Source organism: Microcaecilia unicolor, chromosome 1 (genome assembly GCF_901765095.1).
Source record: "Microcaecilia unicolor chromosome 1, aMicUni1.1, whole genome shotgun sequence".
NCBI classification, from domain to species: domain Eukaryota; kingdom Metazoa; phylum Chordata; class Amphibia; order Gymnophiona; family Siphonopidae; genus Microcaecilia; species Microcaecilia unicolor.
Window position 1 is genome coordinate 97,113,119 of NC_044031.1, and position 22,757 is coordinate 97,135,875.

At 41.8% G+C, this 22,757-nt stretch overlaps 1 protein-coding gene across 2 annotated transcripts in view; it reads left to right on the top strand.

Annotated features, from left to right (window-relative positions):
• The first annotated feature begins 16,933 nt into the window (after positions 1-16,933).
• The window catches only part of EPC1 (enhancer of polycomb homolog 1), a 396,583-nt gene continuing 390,759 nt past the window's right edge, over positions 16,934-22,757 (top strand). The window contains exons 1-2 of one of the 2 annotated variants that reach the window (XM_030199118.1): positions 16,934-17,016; positions 18,880-19,087. In XM_030199118.1, coding sequence (XP_030054978.1) covers positions 18,980-19,087 — 108 coding nt within the window. In that variant the 5' untranslated portion in view covers positions 16,934-17,016; positions 18,880-18,979. The remainder of the gene's footprint in view (positions 17,017-18,879; positions 19,088-22,757) is intronic. The other variant, XM_030199129.1, reaches the window with a different exon arrangement.

Here is a 22,757-nt window from a genome sequence, read left to right on the forward strand (position 1 = left end):
TAAACGTAGATGCTAAAATAGTGGCTAAGGTAATAGCTAACAGATTGGCAAGGGTACTTCTGAAATTGGTGCAAGTGGATCAAGCGGGATTTATCCCTAAGAGGCAGGAAGGAGATAATGTTAGGCGTAACCTGCATTTGCTTTGGGAGGCTCAAAAGAGGGGTGATGATACGGTCTTGTTGGCAATTGATGCAGAGAAGGCTTTTGATAGGGTCAGCTGGAATTTTCTGCGGGCTTCTACTTTGGTAGGTGTTACTTGCTCAGTAGTTTGCTTCTTCTCTACTTTGTCCCTCGTTGCTGACTTTGTCTGTACCTGGATTACTCTCTTGACCGGCTGCCTGCCTATTGACTTTACCTGTGCCTGGATTACTCTCTTGCCTGCTGCCTGCCTACTGACTTTGCCTGTACCTGGATTACTCTCTTGTCCTGCTGCCTGCCTGGCCAATACGTTCACCACCCCGCTTTCAGCTCCATCTCGTAAGTCCTGCAGGCCGGCCGCACCTAGGGGCTCAACCTCTGGGGAACGGCGGTCAGCGCAGGTGAAACTCGGGGTTGTCTGGCCGCCAAGCAGAACCTGGTTCGAGTACCGGGCTCAGCAGCGCTGTACTTGGTACAAGAACTCACAAGTCTGACACACAGTGAGGGAAGGCCCGAAGGGAGGCGATCTGCCTTTCCAAACGGAGCTGAGGTGCTGCCGATTTTAATTCAGGGGGCCCGGTGGCGGACGGAGACAAGGACAGGCAGGTGAGACCATGGACTGCAGCAGCGGCAGGGCGGCCTTGCCCCGGGTCTGGCATAGTCTGTCAGCGGCCCTGCATGGAGACAGACTGAGCTGTGAGATTACTACTTAAAAGTCAAACAGGACACATACCTAAGTGGTGGCAACAGAAGATATTGCTACTATGGTTTGACTAAAATAAACAAATGTAGATGAAAAACTTTAAAAAAACAACAACATATCAGCCATGAGGTTACATAAAACTCAAGAAAAAATAGTGGCTTACCTAAAATATCCTGAAGATGGCAGCGTCAGCTTAGAAAACACTCAGAGTCTCGCAGGCAATATAACTTGGCTCAACAAATGGCGCACAGATATCGTCAAAGGTCATTGTTTAAAAGTATATATAGATTGTACCACACAATGTAAACACACAATATGAAGTGGCTATAAAAAAGTAAGAAAACAGATGTAACAAAATGGTATTCAATAAACAAAAAAACATATGTGACTGTTCTCTCTCTCACACGTGTCGTAGGGCAGTTTTAATTTATATTATTTTAATGGTAAAGGGGAAATGGGACTTGATATACCGCCTTTCTGAGGTTTTTGCAACTTTATTCAAAGGGGTTTACATATATTCAGGTACTTATTTTGGTTTGACTTCTCATCTGGTCTGCTTGGTTTCTTCCATCATTTTGGAGTTTACAAATCATTTGTCTTGTTGTTTCCTGGTACATCTGGTGGTGTCCATTGTTAAGACTTTGAGAGACCACAAACATGGCATCAGACGCCTTAGCTGTTTTCCTCTTGTCCATGAAAGTCCCCAGCTTGGTAAACTTATGAACAGTTGTTTTGCTTCTGTTAGCGTTAATATGTCCGCAATGTGCTTGAGGCCTATTACAGAAACAAGCCTCTGCATAGGAACTGACATGGCAAAAGTCTGTGGAAAGTCAGGTTCATATTCTAGAATAGTGCTTCACTGTAGTCCCTGTTTTGTCCCCACACCTCCTATACAGACTGAAGGAGGTTAGATAAAACAGAAGGCAGGGTGAGCCTATCTACCCCATTATATGGGCTCAAAACAGTAGGCGGAGATTGCTGCCAAACTATTTCACCCAAAACAATAGCAAAATGGTTATTGTAAATAAGGGACTGCTAATGAGTGGTTCATCTGTAAAAAGTCAAACACTGTTCCAGTTGGATAGGCAGTGCCTTAAAGGGTAGAGGACAAAATATTTGTTCTTTTTTTTTTTTTTTTTACTTATTTGACAGTTGTTTTTTTTTTTTTTTTTGAAAGCTTACCATATGTAGATATAAATATCATGAAATAAAAGCTGAATATCAGTAAAACAGCTTCAAAAAAATTATTGTAGCTGGTGGAAACAGCACTAATAAAGACTGTATTTTGTGCTAATTTTTCTACACAATACAGATAATACATGGCCAAATTTCAGTGAGGATATCCTGTTTACTGATGGGCTCATCTTAACTGTTGTTGTAATTTGCCTTGGGAAGCCTGGTGTTATAAAGATTGGAAGTAAAATTAAACTCTTCTTTCATTGGGGCACATGGAATCACATCTTCACCTCATCTCTTTTCTACAACTGGATTATTCTGTTTTGAGCATGTTTCAGGGACATGTAGTTTTCATTAAATCAAAATAAATATTTTCTTTCATGCAGATCCCTCATTCGTTTAAACATAACTAAATGGGCTATAAGCCCCCCCTCCCCTAATACAGTCCATTGGTTTTCTTATATTTTGTCCTTGTGATTACTTATACTGCACCAAAACTGGAAATACAGTGAGACAGAATAATAGAATTCAGTAACATAAGTACATAAGTACTGCCACACTGGAAGAGACCAAAGGTCCATCAAGCCCAACAGCCTGTTTCCAACAGTGGCCAATCCAGGTCACAAATACCTGGCAAGATCCCAAAAAAGCGCAGTACATTTTGTGCTGCTTATCCTATAAATAAGCAGTTGATTTTCCCCATGTCAATGATCTATGGACTTTTACTTTAGGAAGCTATCCAGACCTTTTTTAAACCCCGCTAAGCTAACTGTGTTTACCACATCTGGTAACACATTCCAGAGTTTAATTACAAGTTGAATGAAAAAAAAATGTTCTCTGATTTGTATTAAATTTACTACTTTGTAGCTTCATCGCATGCCCTCTAGTCCTAGTATTTTTGGAAAGAGTAAACAAACGATTCATGTCTACCCGTGCCACTCCACTCATTATTTTATAGACCTCTATCATATCTCTCCTCAGCCATCTTTTCTCCAAGCTGAAGAGCCCTAGAAGCTTCAGCCTTTTCTCATACGGAAGTCGCCCCATCTCCTTTATCATTTTTGTCACCCTTCTCTATACCTTTTCTAATTCCACTACATCTTTTTTGAGATGCAGCGACTAGAATTTAACACAGTATTGAAGGTACGGTCACACCATGAACTGATACAAAGGCATTATAATGTCCTCACTTTTGTTTTCCATTCCTTTCCTAATAATACCTAACATTCTGTTTGCTTTCTTAGCCACAGCACACTAAGCAGAGGGTTTCAACGTATCAACAACAATGCTGAGATTTCTTTTCTTGGTTGGTGACTCCTAACATGGAACCTTGCATTATGTAACTATAGTTCGGGTTCCTCTTTCCCACATGCATCACTTTGCACTTGCTCACATTAAACATCATCTGCCATTTAGACGCCCAGTCTCGTAAGGTCCTCTTGTAATTTTTCACAATCCTCTTGAGATTTAACAACTTTTAATAACTTTGTGTCATCAGCAAATTTACTTACCTCACTACTTACTCCCATCTCTAGATCATTTATAATTGTTAAAAATTAGCGGTCCCAGCACAGACTCCTGGGGAACCCCACTATCTACCCTTCTGCATTGAGAATACTGACCTTTAACCCTACTCTCTGTTTTCTATCCTTTAACTGGTTTTTAATCCACAATAGGACACTACCTCCTATCCCATGACTCTCCAATTTCTTCTGGAGTCTTTCATTAGGTACTTTGTCAAAAGCCTTTTGAAAATCCAGATCTACAATATTGACCAGCTCACCTTCATCCACGTTTGTTCACCCCTTCAAAGAAATGTAATAGATTGGTGAGGCAAGATTTCCCTACATTAAATCCATGTTGGCTTTGTCTCATTAATCCATGCTTTTAAATATGTTCTGTAATTTTGTTCTTTATAATACCATTTTGCCTGGCACCAACGTCAGGCTCACTGATCTATAATTTCCTGGATCCCTTCTGGAACCTTTTTTTAAATATCGACGTTACATGGATTACCCTCCAATCTTCCAAAACTTAATTAATTAATAATTGTGTTTGCATTTGAGTAATAACTGAGAAAATGCTGTTAAGAAATTATATTAGAAAGCACGAAGTAGACTTGGTTAACTTCTGCTGTATATCAACTAGTAGTAAATAGTAGTAATAAAAAATATTAAGTGTGTTTTTATAATATACCACCGCAATCCACAAAACAAAAGGAGCAAGTTCCCACATGCCATCTTTTTCTTTTGAGCTAGGCACAGGAAAAAAAAAAAAAATTTTAAATGCTCCAAGGTTTCAACCTATTTCATGTTTGATGTGGGATATAAATGAGATAGATAGATAGATAGATAGATAGATAGATAGATAGATAGATAGAACCTCTAAATACTGAGCACCTGATTCTCATAACATGTCTGTTTTAGTAGCCCTTTACCAGGATAAAAAAAACCTTTGCATTAATATAACATGTGCTAGGCTGTTCCTATAACTAGCCCCTCCAAATGACACACTGATTACAATTTATAACAAATTACTACTCTATTATTTCCGATCTGCCGAAGAAGAGCAACCTTCGAAAGCTAATCATGAAATGTATTAAGTTATGTCTAATAAAAAAGGTATCATCTTATTTTCTTTTCCATGTTTCATTTTGTTTTATTTCTATTGATAACCTTTAAAAGTGGATTAACACGGCTACCACACCTCTCTACTCTTATCTATGAAAAGTTAGTCTGTTACTGTACATCCTCTGTGTACATCCATATGCTGCACAAGCCGGCATGTTTAAAAATATAAGTGAGATGAAATAAAAATGCTACCAGCAGTAAAGAATAACAACATGGATGCAGTAGCTCATAGGTTTGTTTGCTTTATTTTGAGTGTATGGGGATGACTGGTGCATGGGGGGGGGGGGGGGGGTCAGAGATTGTCCTAATTGGCTTCAGCTTTTTTATGTCATCCCGTCACCTGTATTTATCCAACCTCCTTGTATAGACTCTGGCATTCCCTTCTGTGTCCTCAATAAAACCTTGCCTCTCCCCTATTCCACTCTAATAAGGAGTGCTTCTGGGGACCTACTCAGCCTTTTAACCACTTCCTTCTCTCTAAATAAGACCTGGCAAAAAGTGTATAATTTAAGACAGTTTACATGAAAGACCATAATCTAGAGTTAGCGGAAATCATCTGGTAACACCTAATACCAACTCTTTACGGTTCTAAAGAACAAAAACATTACTCATTCCTTACAGAAATGCACATGGTGCCATCAGGCACAAAGACAGTCAGCAACAGTTTCTACCTTACTCAAACGGGAGCTTTACTCTCTTGAATCAGTGCTTGCAGCTCATCAAAACTCTGAGTTCCTTCTACCCCTTCCCCTTTCAGACAAACCGTCTTCTCTTTAGTAGTGACAAGGGCCCAGATGCATCAACCATATGTAAAAAAACCTAAAACGTTAAAGTCCTTAACGAATTTGAAAAAAACGAAGAATGCACCAAAAAAACAAGTCGCACATGTTCGGTGCGGTATTGAAAAGTACAATGAATCAAAGATTCGTAATCCCCGCCGGTAATCGGCCCCTAAAGCATGCGCAGAGCAGGCCAAGCGTTATGCTGGCTGCTCTGCGCATGCCACAAACGTCCAAAACAGCAACAACAACAAAACACAAACATGTGGCTCCCCACTTCCCCCTGCATCAATACAAAAATAAACATACATCAAAAAAGGATCTGGAGGGGGCAAAGGTGCTCGTCAGAAGCATCCAGTATGGACGGCCTTGCCCCCCCCCCCCCCCCCGAGGTCACCGCTGCTTCCCACTTACGCTCGTATAAAATAAAACATTAAAACAAAACTAAAAAGTTTAGCAGCCCTAGTCCCCCTCCCTTCCTGTCTCTCTCTGTACTCCTCCTCCCATAGCTCCGCCTCCTGGCATCCTCCGCCCCTGTGCCCCGCCCCTGAGCTCGTCGCCACTGCTCTCCCCCTCTACCGGACCCCCCCCCTCTGCCTTACCGGCCTGCGCAGCACCTCTCACCTCTGTGTGAAGGCGCTGCACAGGATGGAACAGCTGATCAGCGATCACTGCTGCCTCCTCCAACGTCTCTCTGTTCTTCCTGGGCCCGCCCTCCTCTGACATTAGTTATCTACGTAGGTAACTTATGTCAGAGGAGGGCGAGCCCAGGAAGAACAGAGAGATGTCGGAGGAGGCAGCAGTGATCGCCAATCAGCTGTTCCATCCCATGCAGCGCCTTCACACAGAGGTGAGAGGCGCTGCACGAGCCGGTAAGGCGGAGTGGGGGAGCAGCGGCGACTGCCCCAGGGGGGCGGGGGCGGAGGATGCCGGGAGGTGGAGCTATGGGAGAAGGAGTACAGAGAGAGACAGGAAGGGAGGGGGACTGGGGCTGCTAAACTTTTTAGTTTTGTTTTACTTTTTTTATCTTATACGAGCGGAAGCGGGGAGCAGCAGCGACCTCATGGGGGGGGGGCAAGGCCGTCAATACAGGACGTTCCTATCGAGCGCCCTTGCCCCCTCCAGTCCTTTTTTTATTTTTTTTTTCGTTTAATTTGTATTGTATGCAGAGGGAAGCGGGGAGCCACATGTTTGTGTTGTTTATTTTGTTTTTCAACATGCCAGCTTGGAATTTTAAGGTGCAGGGGGAAGCGGGGAGATGACAGCTCAGGTCTTTACGACTGCTCTGACCATACGTTTAATATGTTGCGGTAAATGATTCGGTGTAATCGTCGGTATTGTTAGCGCATCCCGAATCGCCCACATTACAATGGTAGTTACTCTTTTGTATTCCGTTTTCATTAGCTGCTTGCTTCGTCGGAAAAAGGCCTTTAATGCATGCAACGGTTAGGAATTTCCTTTGTTAAAGGGTTGTTAAAGGGTCGTTAAGGTTTAGTGCATCTGGCCCAAGGTTGCCTGTTTCTTTAGCGTTAAGTGCAAAATTCTAACAAGTATTTGTACAAATAGCTCAAGCCCTGCTAACATTTTTCTCTTTTTTTCATAACAAAGAATTAGAATATAGGGTAGTACTTCCCCTCTAACCAACATTCTTTTAGAACAGTGCCTTTCTGCAGCTTTACTGTACTTTGAACAAACCACGGGCAGACTGACCATTGGAACAATAGAGCTGTGCCCAAGGTCCGACATCACTAAGTGACCGACTATCCCCTAGGCTCCATCTAGTGTAATCACTTCTGATAGATGACCCTTATTTCCCAGGGGTCCACATCACTGTCAGTCTGCTCCTGGACAAACACTTCTTATTTCTAACAAGGACCTGAACAAACAACCATTTGTATCCCTTGTTTCCCAATAAAAGAGGGTCAAGTTGTGGAGTGTCCCTCCATCTTCAACAAATTTTATCATATCTCTCCTGCTTTGATCAAACTTCATTGGTTACCAATTAAATGGTACTCACTATTCAAGATCTTGACATTTAATTTTATAAATGTTTAAATAATGAGGTACCTATCAATCTGATAACTTTGTTAATCTATTGTTTAAAAAGAGCTCTCCGTTCACATAATAAGCTATTGCTTGATGTACTATCTGTGAAATATATACATTTGGAGGACCACAGACTGAGGATGTTCTATGTAGAAGGAGCAAGGTTGTAGAATCAGCTTCCAGATCAAATACGCAAATTGAAGAATTATGGTCAATTTCGAAAGCATGTAAAAACATTCTTGTTTAAAGAGGCTTTTGTTCAAAAACTGGAGGTTTGAAGTCCATATATTAATTTTTGTGTTACCTGTGATTTTTTTTGTTTTGCTGGAAGAGCATTTCCTAAGAAGTATTTCTTCACTTTTGAATATGTATGTACCAGTTGTAAACTGCCTAGAATGTTTGATAGAACGGTATATAAACTGTGAAATAAATAAATTAAATATAATAAACAAACACAAACTACTGCACTTTTGCAGCCTTACTCTGACAGGCACTTAAACACTTTCAAAACACAGCACAATATGGGTTTAATTTAACCTGGCTATTCCCAGGACCTTCTTCCTTCTTGTGCGCCACGATTTATACTGGGTTTCAGCAGGTGTAAGTCCTTGTGCCCAAATCTGGGAGCAGAAATCTGTGCTAAGTGCTGTTCTATAAAGGGCCCTCAGTCCAGCTCGTCCTTTATAGAGTAGTGCTTAGCGTGGATTCCTAAGAGCAGAGACATCAGCGATACCCACTCACTCCTGTCTTCGGCACTGCTGTCCTAAAAAATGGCAATACAGTGGCGTAGGAAGGGCGGGGTGGTGGGGGCGGTCCGCCCCGGGTGTCAGCGGGTGGGGGGGTGCTCCGGACAGCCCTCGTCTCCTGCCATCACTCTTCGTTTTTTTTTTTTAATACATTGCAGCGACGCAGGCAGTGCTTCGCGTCTGCCCAGCGTGTGCTGTGATGGCAGGAGATGAGGGCTCTGTCGGCTCTCCACGAGGGGGGACGGGGATGGGACCGGGTCGGGGGGGGGTCAGATGGGAGAGGGGGAGCTCAGAGGGGAGAAGGGGTGGGGGAGCTCAGAGGGGAGAAGGGGATTGGGGAGAGTGATGGAGCCCAGAGGGGTGCTCAGAGGGGAGAAGGGGATTGGGGAGGGTGGGGGTGCTCAGAGGGGAGTGCTCAGATGGGAGAAGGGGTCTGACAAGGGGCAGGAGGGAAAATGGGTCCATGCCTGGGGCAGGTGGGAGAATGGGTCTGGGGCTGAAAAGGAGGGGATGCAAGGAATGTGGTGGATGAAGGGGGCTGAAAAGGGAACAGGGAGAAGTGGCTGGGGGCTGAAGCTCGGGACTAATGGAAGAAAAGGGCTGGGGACTGGTGGGATAGTGGGGCTGAAAAGGGGGGCAGGTGGGAGATGTGGGCTGGAACTAGGGGCAGGTGGAATAAGGGGGCTGGAACTGGGGTCTGAAAAGAGGGGGCAGAGAGAGAGGGGACAGACTCTGGATGGAAAGGGGAGTGTGAGGGAGGGCAGACCCTGGATGGATGGGAGACCCTGGATGGATGCGAGAGGGAGGGCAGACGGATTGAAGGGGCAGAGAGAAAGGGCAGATGGTGGGTGGAAGGGGGAGAGAGAGATGGCAGACTGGGGCAGATGGTGGATGGAAGGGGCAGAAATAGAGGGCAGATGTGGATGGAAGGGGGAGAGAGGACAGACAGTGGATGGAAGGGGCAGAGAGAGAGGGCAGACAGTGGATGGAAGGGACATTAGAGAGGGCAGACACTGGATGGCAGAGAGAGAGAGCGAAGACAGATGCTAGATGCTGGATGGAAGGAAGACTGTGAAAAGAAGATGAGGAAAGCAGAAACCAGAGACAACAAACTGTAAATAAAATACATATTTTTATTTTTGTGCTTTAACATGTAAATAAGGTAATCTTTTTATTGGACTAATTTTAATACATTTTGACTTAACTTTCAGAGAACAGGATAGGATACTGTAACAGCACTATACTGTATTGACCTGAGGAAGGAGATTTTGGCCTCTGGAAGCTAAATGTATTAGTCCAACAAAATGGTATTTTATTTTCTGTATTTGTTTTATTTCTATTTGTTAATTTGTAAAGTGGTGATTGGTATTTGTTAGTGTTTTCAAATTTACATCTGCTGTCTTTATATTTTGCACAGTACTAGGGGACATTTTCTGTTTCTGTGGTGTGGTGTTGCATTGTATGCAGAGTCTGGCATCGGGGGTTCAGTTTAATTTTTGTCTAAATAGAAAGTTTATTATTACTTATTCTATAGTGGATTAGGGTGTATCTGTGTTTGTGAAAAAGACATGGCTTTCAGTTGGCATTGACTGTGCAGGATTGACGATCTGTACTATTCTGTCTGGTTTCGTTTTACAATAGGTGAATTGATGTTCTAGTGCTCACTGTAGTGTTTAAGATGCTTTCCTTTTCCTTGTGTGACTCGTACAAATTACTGTTTATGGTATGCTATAATTGCTCTATATATAGGTCCTGAGTGTTTTGTATTCTCGGTATGCCTAGTACTGGATTTGTGGGGGAGGGGGGTGTTAAAAAATGACCGGCCCCGGGTGTCAACTACCCTAGCTACGCCACTGTGGCAATGCCTTGCCATGTGCGGTGCAACCTGGGGATGCACCGGGTAGGACCTGTCTGCCATATGAGGAAATTTTCCCTTATATGGCAGGTCCCACATGGTGCATCCCCAGGATACACTATAGAACTAAACAAGTGGTGTGGAAGCACAAAAGTATCCAAAACAGTCAAACAATCCACAAGATGAAAAACAACTCTACTTGAAGGGAAAAGGCCTCAAAGAGCTCTGAGATAAAAAACTAATCTCATGGGGCTTAAACAGACACAATGGTCTTCTCTTCATCATAGGCCAAAAACCCTAAGATGCCACAGATCTAAAAAAAATTTGGTCTGTTGTCAAAATGTATACTCAATGAGAATTAAACTCTAAGTGATAGTATATCAGTCTTCTGTACGTAGATCACTACTGGAGCATAACTGCATCATAGTGTGTTATGCTCCAGTAGTGATCTACATACAGAAGACTGATATACTATCACTTACACATAGTAGCATAGTAGATGACGGCAGAAAAAGACCTGCATGGTCCATCCAGTCTGCCCAACAAGATAACTCATATTTGCTGCTTTTTGTGTATACCCTACTTTGATTTGTACCTGTGCTCTTCAGGGCACAGACCATATAAGTCTGCCCAGCACTATCCCCGCCTCCCAACCACCAGCCCCGCCTCCCGATCTTGACTAAACTCCTGAAGATCCATTCCTTCGGCACAGGATTCCTTTATGCTTATCCCACGCATGTTTGAATTCCGTTACCGTTTTCATTTCCACCACCTCCCGCGCAAAGGGCAGGGTGCTGCCATCTTTCTAGATGGGGGCAGGAGCGAGTAGGATCGCTCCTGCCTCTCTTCTAAGGTATGGTGGAGTTGGCTCGGGTGGGCAGGGGGAAGGGTTGGGGGTGCCACTAGACACCAAGCTTACATTTATTTTATTGGAGGAAAGGGGTTTGGGGAGGTGGGCCACTAGACTACCAAGGAAATCTCGATTGTGGGGGCTGAGGGGATCGGATCAGATTGGGTCCTTGGGGAGGGAGGCCACTAGACATTATTCCTCTCAACCAACCCTTCTACCCTGCCCTGGACCCTGGTGTTATTTTTCCTGCTGTAGTCAAGTAAAGCTTTTTTTTTTTATTATTTTGCATGCTGCGGAGTAGCAAATACATTGCTTTTGTATTAGTTTAAATGCAATTGCGGTCAGAGTTTCTGCATGAGTTAACACTCACGCGAAAACCCTTTCCGCATTGGTATGTTCAAACATTTTGTATTGAAGTGTCAGAAATAACACAACATCCCACACAGATTGCTGGAAGCGCTCTGGCAGCAAACATGAGATAAATAACACAAAACATACACCTTAAATCAATCCCTCCTCAAAACACTTCCTTAACTATTTCCCCATCACAACGCCTTATGCAAACATAACCATAGACCCAGAGGTTCTGGGCTCTTATTACCCTCTAGGCTAACTGAGAAATCCCCCCTCCCCCCCTAAAACTAACCCAAAAAAAGAACCAAAACATGGGACAAAAAATATTCATGCACACCTATGGGTACTAATCATAACTTATTAAAGATAAGGCTCCTCCCTGTGGAGACAAAGAAATCAAATTCCAGAGCTTCAAAAATCAGGTCTTTCGTTTGTAAGAACCCTGTGCCTCCCATGCTTCCCAAGCAAGCAACTGATGTATTTGATTACAGTGCCAAAAAGCAGGTGGCAGAGGTGAAGTCCAGAACTGCAAAATACACTTTTGCCAACAGGCACATTTTACGAAAAGCAAATTGCATTCCTTAGTGGGACCCCAAAAAGAGCCAGGGTAGTCCAACAGCAGCTGAGTTGGAGTACCCTCAATCCTACTATGCAAAATAAGGGCCATGTAATTGCAGTTAGAGACCTAACATTTTGGGGAAACTTCGTTTAACACCTGACTCGCGCAACAGATAAAATTTGAACAAAATTGGAGAACATGAAGGTGTGAACTTTTTTTAATTTTAGACCAATTGGCATGGAATGACCCAAATACGCAATAAGACAAACCAAAAGGACATACTATAAAACTAAAATAGGGCCTGACTACAAAGACACGAAGAAACTATACCAACTCGTGAACAAACTACTAGACACTACAGCGGTCACTGTAACCAACAAAGACATCCCATCTGCAGACAAACTCGCTAAATACTTACGGCAGACGAGGGTTGGCCAGGAGCAAAGGAGGGAAGTCCAAAGAGGTGATCAGCTGTTGTTGCCGGTGCAGCACCTTCACACAGAGGTGAGAGGCGCTGCGAGGGCCCGGTGGCAGACGGAGGGGGGGCGGGTGGAGGGGGCGGGGCCACGGGGGCGGAGGATGGCGGGGAAGCTATCATTTCGAGGAAGGAAGGGAGGGAGGGGGACGGGGCTGCGTAAAAGTTCTGATTTCAATGCAGGGGGGAGGGGGAGCAGCATACCATAGGTGCAGCAGATGCCTGCGATTTGTTTTATAATACCTATAATACCTACAGTGAAGAACGTCCATAAAGGACGCTCCTGACGAGCGTTTTTGCCCCCTCCCAATTTTTTTGTTTTTACATTTTATAAGTTTTCAAAGCCCGCGCAGCCCCAACAAGAGGTACAGACCTCTCGTTAGCTTTCCCGGTGTTTTCCAGCGTTAGGGCAAGCGGAAAAGCTTAGTGCATCTCATTTCAATAGGGTTTCTACACAATTTGCTCATCTGCATTCCATTTGCGTTAGCTGCTACCGTCGTCGGAAAAAAGTATTTAGTGCATGCCAGGGTTTACTACTTGCTCGTTAATGGCTCGTTATTGCCTCGTAAAGTTTAGTGCATCTGGCCCTCAGACTACTTCAGGATTGGTGGAAATATACTTAGCTGGATCAAGGGTTTTCTAACCACCAGAACATACCAAGTGAAATCAAATTCAAACATATCACCACCGTGGAAAGCAGACTGCGGAGTACCTAAAGGATCACCACTATCACCAATACTTTTCAACATAATGATGAAAGCAAGGCCTTAACCCGTTCATCTATGCAGACAATGTCACAATATACATTCCCTTCAGACATGATCTGAAATAAATCATCAGTGAAATCAAGCTCGGTTTGCATACCATGGACTCATGGGCAAAATCTTTTCAACTGAAACTGAACACCAAAAAAACACATTGCCTCATCCTATCATCTCAACACAACACGTACAAACCCACAACCATAATCGCCCCAGACCACACCCTCCCTATCTCAGATAGTCTGAAAATCCTTGGTTTTACAATCGACTGCAACCTCACACTCGAGAGCAAGTGAACTCCACAACAAAGAAAATGTTCCACTCAATGTGGAAACTTAAACGCGTAAAACCTTTCTTCCCGAGGGAAATATTTTGTAACCTAATACTGCAACGGAATCTATGCGGGATGTAAAGAACAGCTCACAATAAACTCCAGACCGCTCAAAACACAGCAGCCAGGCTGATATTTGGAAAAACGCAATTCGAAAGTGCCAAACCCCTCCAAGAAAAACTGGACTGGCTTCCAATCAAAGAACGTATTACCTTCAAAATCTGCACCCTGGTCCACAAAATTATCTCCGGCGAAGTCCCAGGATTCATGACAGACCTCATAGACCTACCCCACAGAAGCATAACCAGATCATCTCGAACATACCTAAACCTCCACTACCCAAACTGCAAAGGACTCAAATACAAAGCAACCTATGCATCCAGCTTCTCCTACATAAGCACACAACTATGGAACGAACTGCCAAAAGCTGTGAAAACAACCTATGACCACTTAAACTTCAGGAAATTACTAAAAACCAACCTGTTCAAAAAGGCATACCCTAGTGACCCAACATAAATGCCTACACTCTGCAACACAGCAAAACCAAAGTTCATAATGGACACTATATAACCTTTCCTCTCTTCGATCCCCATTGTACCTGAAACACATGAACCTATATCTGACCACAATATCACCTTGTATTTGTTTCTCTACCAGACTCGGCGAACGCCTTTACGGTACTATGTAAGCCACATTGAGCCTGCAAATAGGTGGGAAAATGTGGGATACAAATGTAACAAATACAAAAATAAAATAAAAAAAACAAAAACTTTCAGACTCAAATTAAACAGAAACAAAACCAAAGTCCTGGTTCTATCCAGCCCACACAACCCCACATCTCACCAACATTTCACAATCAACCATCAAACATACCAAATCAAAACACAACTAAAAATACTGGGGATTATTCTAGATAAACATCTATTACTGGACAGTCAAACATCAAAATGCTTCAGAACACTATGGGAACGGATAAGGATAAGGGACTGTTTTCCTAGAAAATCTTTCCAGATAATGGTACAATCGAAGGTACTATCGCTGTCCAAAACACAACAGCAAGGCTGATATTCAAAGTGTCAAAATACAAAAGAGATCAAGGCAAGACTAATCTTCAAAGCTAGTACCCTAATTTTCAATATACTATTCGGAATGGCACCTGAATACATGCAAGATATGATTGAACTGTCTCCTAGAAATGCAAGTCTGGAAACCAGAAATCATCTACTTCTCCACCTTCCCTACACAAACATAACTTACAAAACCATCTACATAGCAGGATTTAGCTACCTGGGTTCCAAATGGGGGAACTCAATAACAAAAACTACAAGAAGCATTACCAACTACCTTCAGTTAAAAAAATAACTGAAAATCTACCTCAAAAAAATTCTATAGCTAACCACATAAGCTACTGATGACCTCTTTACGGCTTAATTGTAGAACACAATTGAAATTTTGCATAACTTTTGTAATTTCAACTAACTGTAATTTGAAAGCCACTCTGAATTTCACCTAACTGTAAATTGTAAGCCACTTTGAACCAAAATTAGTTTTTGGATAACAGTGGGATACAAGAATATATAAATAAATAAAAATGATGCATTCCAGCAGTTTTTATTTAAAAAGGGATGAGGGAGATGGGGACATATTAACAAGGCTGGTAGGATCCAATTATAATGTCTTGAGGTATGATATAATGAAAGCATTTTCAAAGGAAAAAGTAACAATCAATTGAGGCGAAGATATGACAGATGGAGATAGAAAAGGAGATAGAAGGAGCTGGGTAGGAATGATGTCTTGCTTTCTCCATCCCTCCACATCTACTCAAGTATCCATTCTTTCCTCTCCCTTCCCCTTCCTAGCAACAGCTGCTTAGGGATTGATTAGAGAGCTGCATGGGAACGGGGTTTGCGGGAATTCCGCGGAATTCCTGCAGGGACAGAAGCAGTTCTGTGGGGCTCCCGCGGGGACGGAAGCAGTTCCTGTGGGGTTCCCGCGGGGATGGAAGCAGTTCTGCAGGGTTCCCATGGAAATGAAAGCTACACCTGTACCAGCCTTTCATCTACCAACTACCAAGTTCTTTGACTGCTGTCTCCTCCTCCTCTTCCTCCTTGCTTTAACAGCACAAATGTGGAAAATTTTCCATTAAGGAGGTGGTAGAGACACAAATGATGATGGAATTCAAAAAGGCGTGGGATGAACACAGAGGATCTATAATTAGAAAATTAAAGTTATAAAAAAACTAACCTTAAATGGCTGCATGTGTGTGGATGTGTGAAGTAATGCTTAGATGGCAACTCTGGCTGTGATTAACTAGGGCCAATACCGGGCAGCTTTGTATGGTCTGTGTCTAATATATGGAAGTCTGGTTTACGATGGGCTGGAAAGGGCTTAGACAGCAACTTCAGTGGCTGGAACATAAGGACAGTTCTGGACAGATTTTTACGATCTGTGTCCCACAAATGAGAAGATGCATAGACTGGAGTGGGCTTCAACGACAACTCCAGCAGTTGGAATATAAGAATAGGGCCAGATAGACTTCTATGGTCTATGTTCCAGAAACACAAAAGAAAGACCATAATTAAGTATATAATATCACACTCGTTGATTTAATCATGAATTGATAATGAGTGTGACTATTGGGCAGACTGGATGGACCATTCAGTTCTTTATTTGCTGTCACTTACTATGTTACAATTAATCCTCTTTGCTCCCGGGCTGATGAGCAGACCTCAGCTCTGACACAGGCATGAGCATCAGATGTCACCTGACCTACTGGCGTTCATGTGGTGACCTCTCAGCATACAGCACCAGTAAATCAGAGACAAATCTTACATGTGCACACCAGAGTGTTCCAAGTTTTATCTTCCATTCCTTCCTTGCCTACAGTGCTGTGGCTCAAATCCAGAGAGAGACTGAGGGAGCTGACTGGAATTTTATTTTATGTACCATTAAATTCTTACAGTGATGGGTGGGGATGGGTTAAATTCTTGTGGGGACGGGTTGAGATGGGTTACATTTTTATGGGGATGGACGGGGATGGGTAAGATTCCAATGGGGATGGGTAAGATTCCAGCAGGGACAGGCGGGGATGGGTAAGATTTCTGTCCCCGTGCAACTCTCTAGGATAGATGCTCTTTGGCTGGGATGAACTCAGCCTGCAAGGCATGCCAACACAAGCATTTTTAAATCTCCCAGGCTAGTACATAGGCAATGCCTGAAGTTAGTAGTCAGCAGGGGCGTAGACAGACGCCCAAGATGGGTGGGCAGAAGAATTCTGCCCTGTTCCACAAGTGATTTGGCCTGCATGCCATATGGTCTCTCAAACATCCCCCCACCCCACATACCTTTTAAATAGCAGATTTTCACCAGCAGTGAGCAGCAACTAATACACAATACTCATGTTGGCCCCACAGTCTTCCCTCTGATGCAACTTCCTGTTTCCACATAGGCGGGAATACATCAGAAGGAAGGCTGTTATGCAGGAGCAGGAGGAACAGTTGGGAGTTTTTTTGCTGGTGGAGCTTGAGGATCCCTGCCAGCCACATCATAGGTATGCTGCTACTGGGTGGGCCTGGGCCCATCAGGCACACCCCTGGCTACGCCGCTGGAGTCAGTAAGTAAAGATCTGCAAGTTTTAACAATGATAATGACTCAGTAATTTCAAAATGGGCAAATGGCATGCAAAGGATTCCAGCTTTTTTGGTGTTCCCCATAGGTGTCAACTCTGTGTGTGCTTAGTACCCCAATATTGATCACACTCCTTCACTGTGTCCAAGTAGAAGTAATTTATGTTGTGTTTAGCACCCCCAATAATTTTGAAGAGTTTGGTTCTATGTTACTTCTTTCCCTCCTCCCAGTTCCCAAATTTTGGCATTCTAGGTGAAAGCCTTCGCCGTTCATTGAAAGAACAAGCCCTATTTTTACCTACACTGTAGTTCAGAAGTTGGTTACTTTATTGTTTTGAAATCAGGCATGTGTGTGTACTTACTGCCTCTGGAAAAAAAATGGTTGATTGTTTTTTTTTTTTTTTGAAAGAAACATGCCCTAGATAAAGGTTTATGTGACAGTCAGTGCTGAGTAATTATAGCTCATTCTCGATAAGAAGGAAAGAGATTTTCAAACAGGTTGGAGCAATTCGCAACATACTCCTCCCTTGATGCTAAGGAAACGTCGGTGTTTAACAAAACATATTGCACAGAAGATCGGAATGATTGAAAGTTGTACCTTCTAATTTTCTTACTTTATTTTGTTGGGGTGGGGGAAGGAAAAGGAGCAACACACCAGTTTCCATTTCCAGTATTTGTTTTACCACCCTTCTCAGATTAGCTCCCAGTAACATAATGGAAAGATTCGAATTTATTATTTACAATTACACAGGTTCAGCCTCCAAATACCTGCCTCAGCTCACAACTGAAAAGGAACAGAGCATCAGGTTTCCCAGCCCATTTCATTTGTAAATCTGCCAAGCTAAGTGGAAAAAAAAAGCCTTATGCATATGAAAAGCAGGAAGTTCCGTTTATACAATCCTGTCAATTCCTAGTGATTGATAGTTAATGTTCTTTCTCTAAACACTGGCATACCTAAGAAAACCAGAACATTTTCAAAACCTTCGTCCTCTTGCCTGACGTAAAGCAATACCTACTCAGAGCTGAAGCTGCACGTTACACTTTTTTGCGGATTTTGTTTTAGATGTTCCTCGTTTCCTGGAGGTTGGGGGAGGACCGGGGGCGGAGTCGAAAAGCTCTGTTCGTTCTCAGCCATTTTGTTTGTGGGAAAGCATGGTAAAATTCTGTCAGTCAGAGTAAGGAGGGGTTTTTAAATACTCTGTATAGAAAAAATATTTCTGACTTAATTAAAGTATCTTTTTTAATTAGGGGGGTTCTGTTTAGCTTTTCTATAAGGTAGATATTTAGTTTTATTATTAAAAGTATATAATGAGACTGAAGCCTTCAGAAATCATGGAGTTATGGATTTTGTTTCAGGCATGACTGGCTTTTTAAGTGTTGTGATCTAAATCGGTGTACCCATAAATTTGCTTTAAAATAAAAAGTTACAATTAATTTAGTAAGTAATATGTCAATTAATAAAACTATAATGTGGAAGTGTAAAAATAATATATTAGTTAATTTCAAACCGTGGACTTTGCAAAAAAAAAAAAAAATATTCCAACGTTTGAGGTAGCTATTGAACTGATCATTAAACCGTGTAAGCTTTCACCGCAATTAGTTAACATAAAATCGTAGTTTTTGTAATGTTTGCAGTTGTGTTTGTATAATGTGGGTGTAAAATGGCACACTGCATTTTTTTACATGCTCAGAAGGGGGAGAGTGGGGGATAGTGCAGGCTGTAGGGACTGTGCGCTCCTATCCAATCAGAACACGCCTGCTTGCCATTGCAAAGTTGTTAACCCCAGAGTCTTCTGGCTGCGTCCGCTTTTAATTTTCTTTGGATATTTCTCTGATTCAATATATTTTAGCAAACACTCCCAGAGCGAAGAAAGTAATCAACAACGTACATCGCTGGGATCATGGAGCAAAGTATTGCTATGCGTTTACCTAATATTTTTAAGATGTTTGATGATCTGTCTCCTGCTTCGAGACTGTTGTTTGGAAGGGCACAAGTATCTAGCCTACCTTGTTATAATTATTTTCCAAGAGCTGTCATCTTATCTGTCTGCACTACAGGTAAGTGTATGTATATCAGTGTACATGTATTTACTGTGTATATATATATATATATATATATATATATATATATATTATAGCACTTATAATGAATTACCAGAAAGAAAAAGCAGGAATCTTCGCATTTTCTTGAGCTTTAATCTCGTTATTCGACCCTGCTTCATTTGTGCTGACTGACTGTAAATATAGCACTAATTGTGTGTATGTATGTAAAGGTTGTTAGCAAGTTGAAAATATTAATTATATATTTTTGTCGACTTTACCAGGAAATGTAATATTTCAAGGTAGACTTTGGTTTTTTTTTGGTCTGTGGAGTGAGAGATTCTAAATATTTGTAACGAGCGATTGTGCATTTCGTACTATTTTTATTGTTATGTATAAAAAGTCGTGCAGTCAGTATTTTAGGAGGAGATTTTTTTTAGCTTGTTTATTGTAGTGAGTGGCATACCAATTTATAATACAGTCTGTGGAGGCTTGTACAGTGATCCAAGCTGTAGAAGAGCTGCCCTCAGTATGAGAAGGTGGAGAGTGACATAACATGGTTTATATTAAGTTATGGCTGGTGCTAAATGGAGGCTGTTGTATTTCTTCTGGAGAGCAGCTCATTGTATGCCTTTAATTATAAAGCCTCGTGAAGTGCCAGGCTGATTATAATCACGGTTCTATATCTCTATTTATGGTGTTGCTCTAAAAAGCTGAATTATTGAAGTATGTTGTCACTGTGGGTAATTTTCTAGGGTTTTCCCCCCTTTCTTTCTTTTTTTTTTTTTGCACTCAATGGGAGATCTTTTTTCTTTTGCATTGATCTGTGTTGGTGGCGCTATGCTGCTACTAAACAATTTAATATGCCAGTTTCACTGAAAAGGAAAAAAAGAGGTGGGGCAAAATGTAATCTGTTAGCTTTCTATAAGTAGCTGCTGCTTTTTATTTCCTTCTTTTTTAGTTACAATATATATTTCTTGGGGTGAATCCTTCTCCCTGGCTGTATTAAGTGAGGATTCGGTGTGAACTCTGGAAGAGACGTGTCGTCATAGCTTTACTGAGCGATGGCCGCGATAGACGTGCAGCTTTGTGGTTGTGTATTAGATCAGGCATATCACCTATTAGATTGTGTCCAGAGATCATCCTTTCCTCAGATCATTGCTAAAGTACAAACCGTTTGCATGAAATTAAAATATGTAGAAACTGTGTTCGAATATATTTAAATATTGTATTCTTTCTACAACAAAAGTGAAACGCAGCATGTGCGCTTTCTTTTAATCTGGCTATATCAACCTTAAATTTATAGTTCTTGCTACTCCTTTGTTTTTTTTGGTTGTTTAACTCTCTTCACACCTTTGTGTCCTCTTCTTCTAGATGGCTCACCCAGGTGATTTGGTGTTGGCTAGCTAAGTTGGCCAAAGGTCTCCTCAAAAACAAACCCTTCAGTGCTGTCTTTGTATCAGCAGGGGTTGCTCTGGTAGTGCAGTCGCCATCCTTCCCACCTGGAGCTTGAGCATATCATCTCCGTAATGAATGCAACCTCCCCCTCCCCCCCCCCCCCCCCCCCCCCAATTGCAGACAAGGCTGAAATTAGAAAATTCAATGTTACAGTGCTCAACACCAAGCTGGCATCTTTATATTAATAGTTTGTTTTTTTTGTTCTGTATTACAATTTGAGCATATCATCTCTGTAATGAATGCAACCTCCCTCCTCTCTCTACCCCCCCCCCCCCCCCAATTGCAGAGAAGGCTAAAATTAGAAAATTCAATGTTACTGTGCTCAACCCTGCATCCAGAAGCTGGCAACTTTATATTTTGTCTGTATGTCAATTTGGAGTTCATGTTATTTCCTCCTCTTGATCGTATACAGCTGATATGTGTGTGTATAACTATGTGCATGTTATAAGCCTCTTGTTATCCCTTATTCTATCTCTCTTCCTCAATACCATAGAAGGAATAGAACCTTGAAGACAGAATTGTAAAAGGATTAGTGTTAATTTGTTTCTAGAAAGAAATGCCCTGGCTTGTTAGGGCACTGTTTATAAAATAAATACTGCATTTTCCCCAAAAGAAGCATTCATTGGTGCTTACTAGTGTGTTGTGGTAGCCGCGTAAGTCCACTTTTAAAGGTAACCAATAAAATAAAACAGAGAAAAGAAAATAAGATGATACCTTTTTTATTGGACTAACTGCATGTTTTTCATTAACGTTTGAAGGTAACCCTTCTGCTTACTAGAAATAAAAAGCAAAGTTGTAAAATATACTTTTGAGGAAAACATAAGTTGGAGGCACTTTCAATGCTTCATATTTGGCGTGGCTATACAGTTCCAGTTAGACCTTTGCTGACATTCTAATTGTCCCAGTGAATTTTTACTTTCAGGTTGTATACACGAGATTGATGTTGCAGCTTAGACTTCATGAAAGTTTCACTTGGTAGCATATGGTTTTGTTTGTTTGATTTTTAATTGAGAAAAACAGTGAAGAAGTTCCTGAGATTATTTGTTATCTTAACAACTTGGGCTACCATACACTGCTAATTCTAGACCATTTTTTTCCAGACAGATACAGAACTTTAATTGATTTGTGTTATAACATTTTATACTATTTCCCTGAAAACTCATTTAAAATGATTGAGATAGGGCTCCTTTTACTAAGTAGCACCAAGATTTAGCATGCGCTAAACTCTTAAGAACCCATTTTATTCCTACTGGCTTCTTAGCATTTAACGTGTGTTAAATCCATTAGCACACCTTAGTAAAAGGACCCCAAACTGATCTGCATACTTCATGCCTTTGACCTTTATTCATGCTAAGTACAGGATATCTATCATTCTTCCCTACTATAAAGCCAGAGATTGGATTTCTCATGGTGCTATAAATATTAAAACGTAAAATGCAGCATAAAAGGTGTGATTCCGTATCCACACACAATGCTTATATAATCACCAGTAAAAGTTATAACTAGTTTGAAATCAGGGCGTCTCGTTAGGGAACACTAGTCAAATATCAGATTTTCCCAGCCATGTATCTATTGTCATGAAGAGGTGTATTTGGCTACTTTTCATGCAAACAAAATATGCACAGGAAGCAGAGCCCGCATATATGCCTCATCTTTGGGTTCTGCTTCCTTCCAAAAGTGGTGATTTCTATTACACTCCTTTTATTCATCCGCTAAGGCTTTTGCAAATTGATTTCCTTCAACTCAAGTCTGGGTGGATTCTATTTTCCTGTTTAGTTCCCTTTGTTCCCTATTGGAACTGGCCTATGACACAATAGTGGTCATTTTAGAAGGGCTATTCGCATTTGAGATGTGCATAAATTGGCACATAAATGTTTATCTTGCATAAAAGTCTAGGTTCCGATTTTATAAAGTCAGGATATGCATGTCAATATCACAAATGTGGGCAAATGGCAAGGGGATGTGTTTTGGGTGGGGCTAGGGCATGTCTAGAAAATACATGTTTATTCCCTATTTCAGAAGGGAAATACAGAGCATGTTTAGGTTTTGGCAAACTGCTCCCTTAATCCTCCAGTAGTTTTTGTCTTTTCTCCCCCCCCCCCCCCCCCCAAAAAAAAATCTAAACTGGCAAAGAGATACCGGCCCCTGTGATAGCATCAGGAACGTACATGTGTATATTTCTAAATTGGCAAAGATAAGCGTGTATGCATGAGCACATTATGTTGCTATT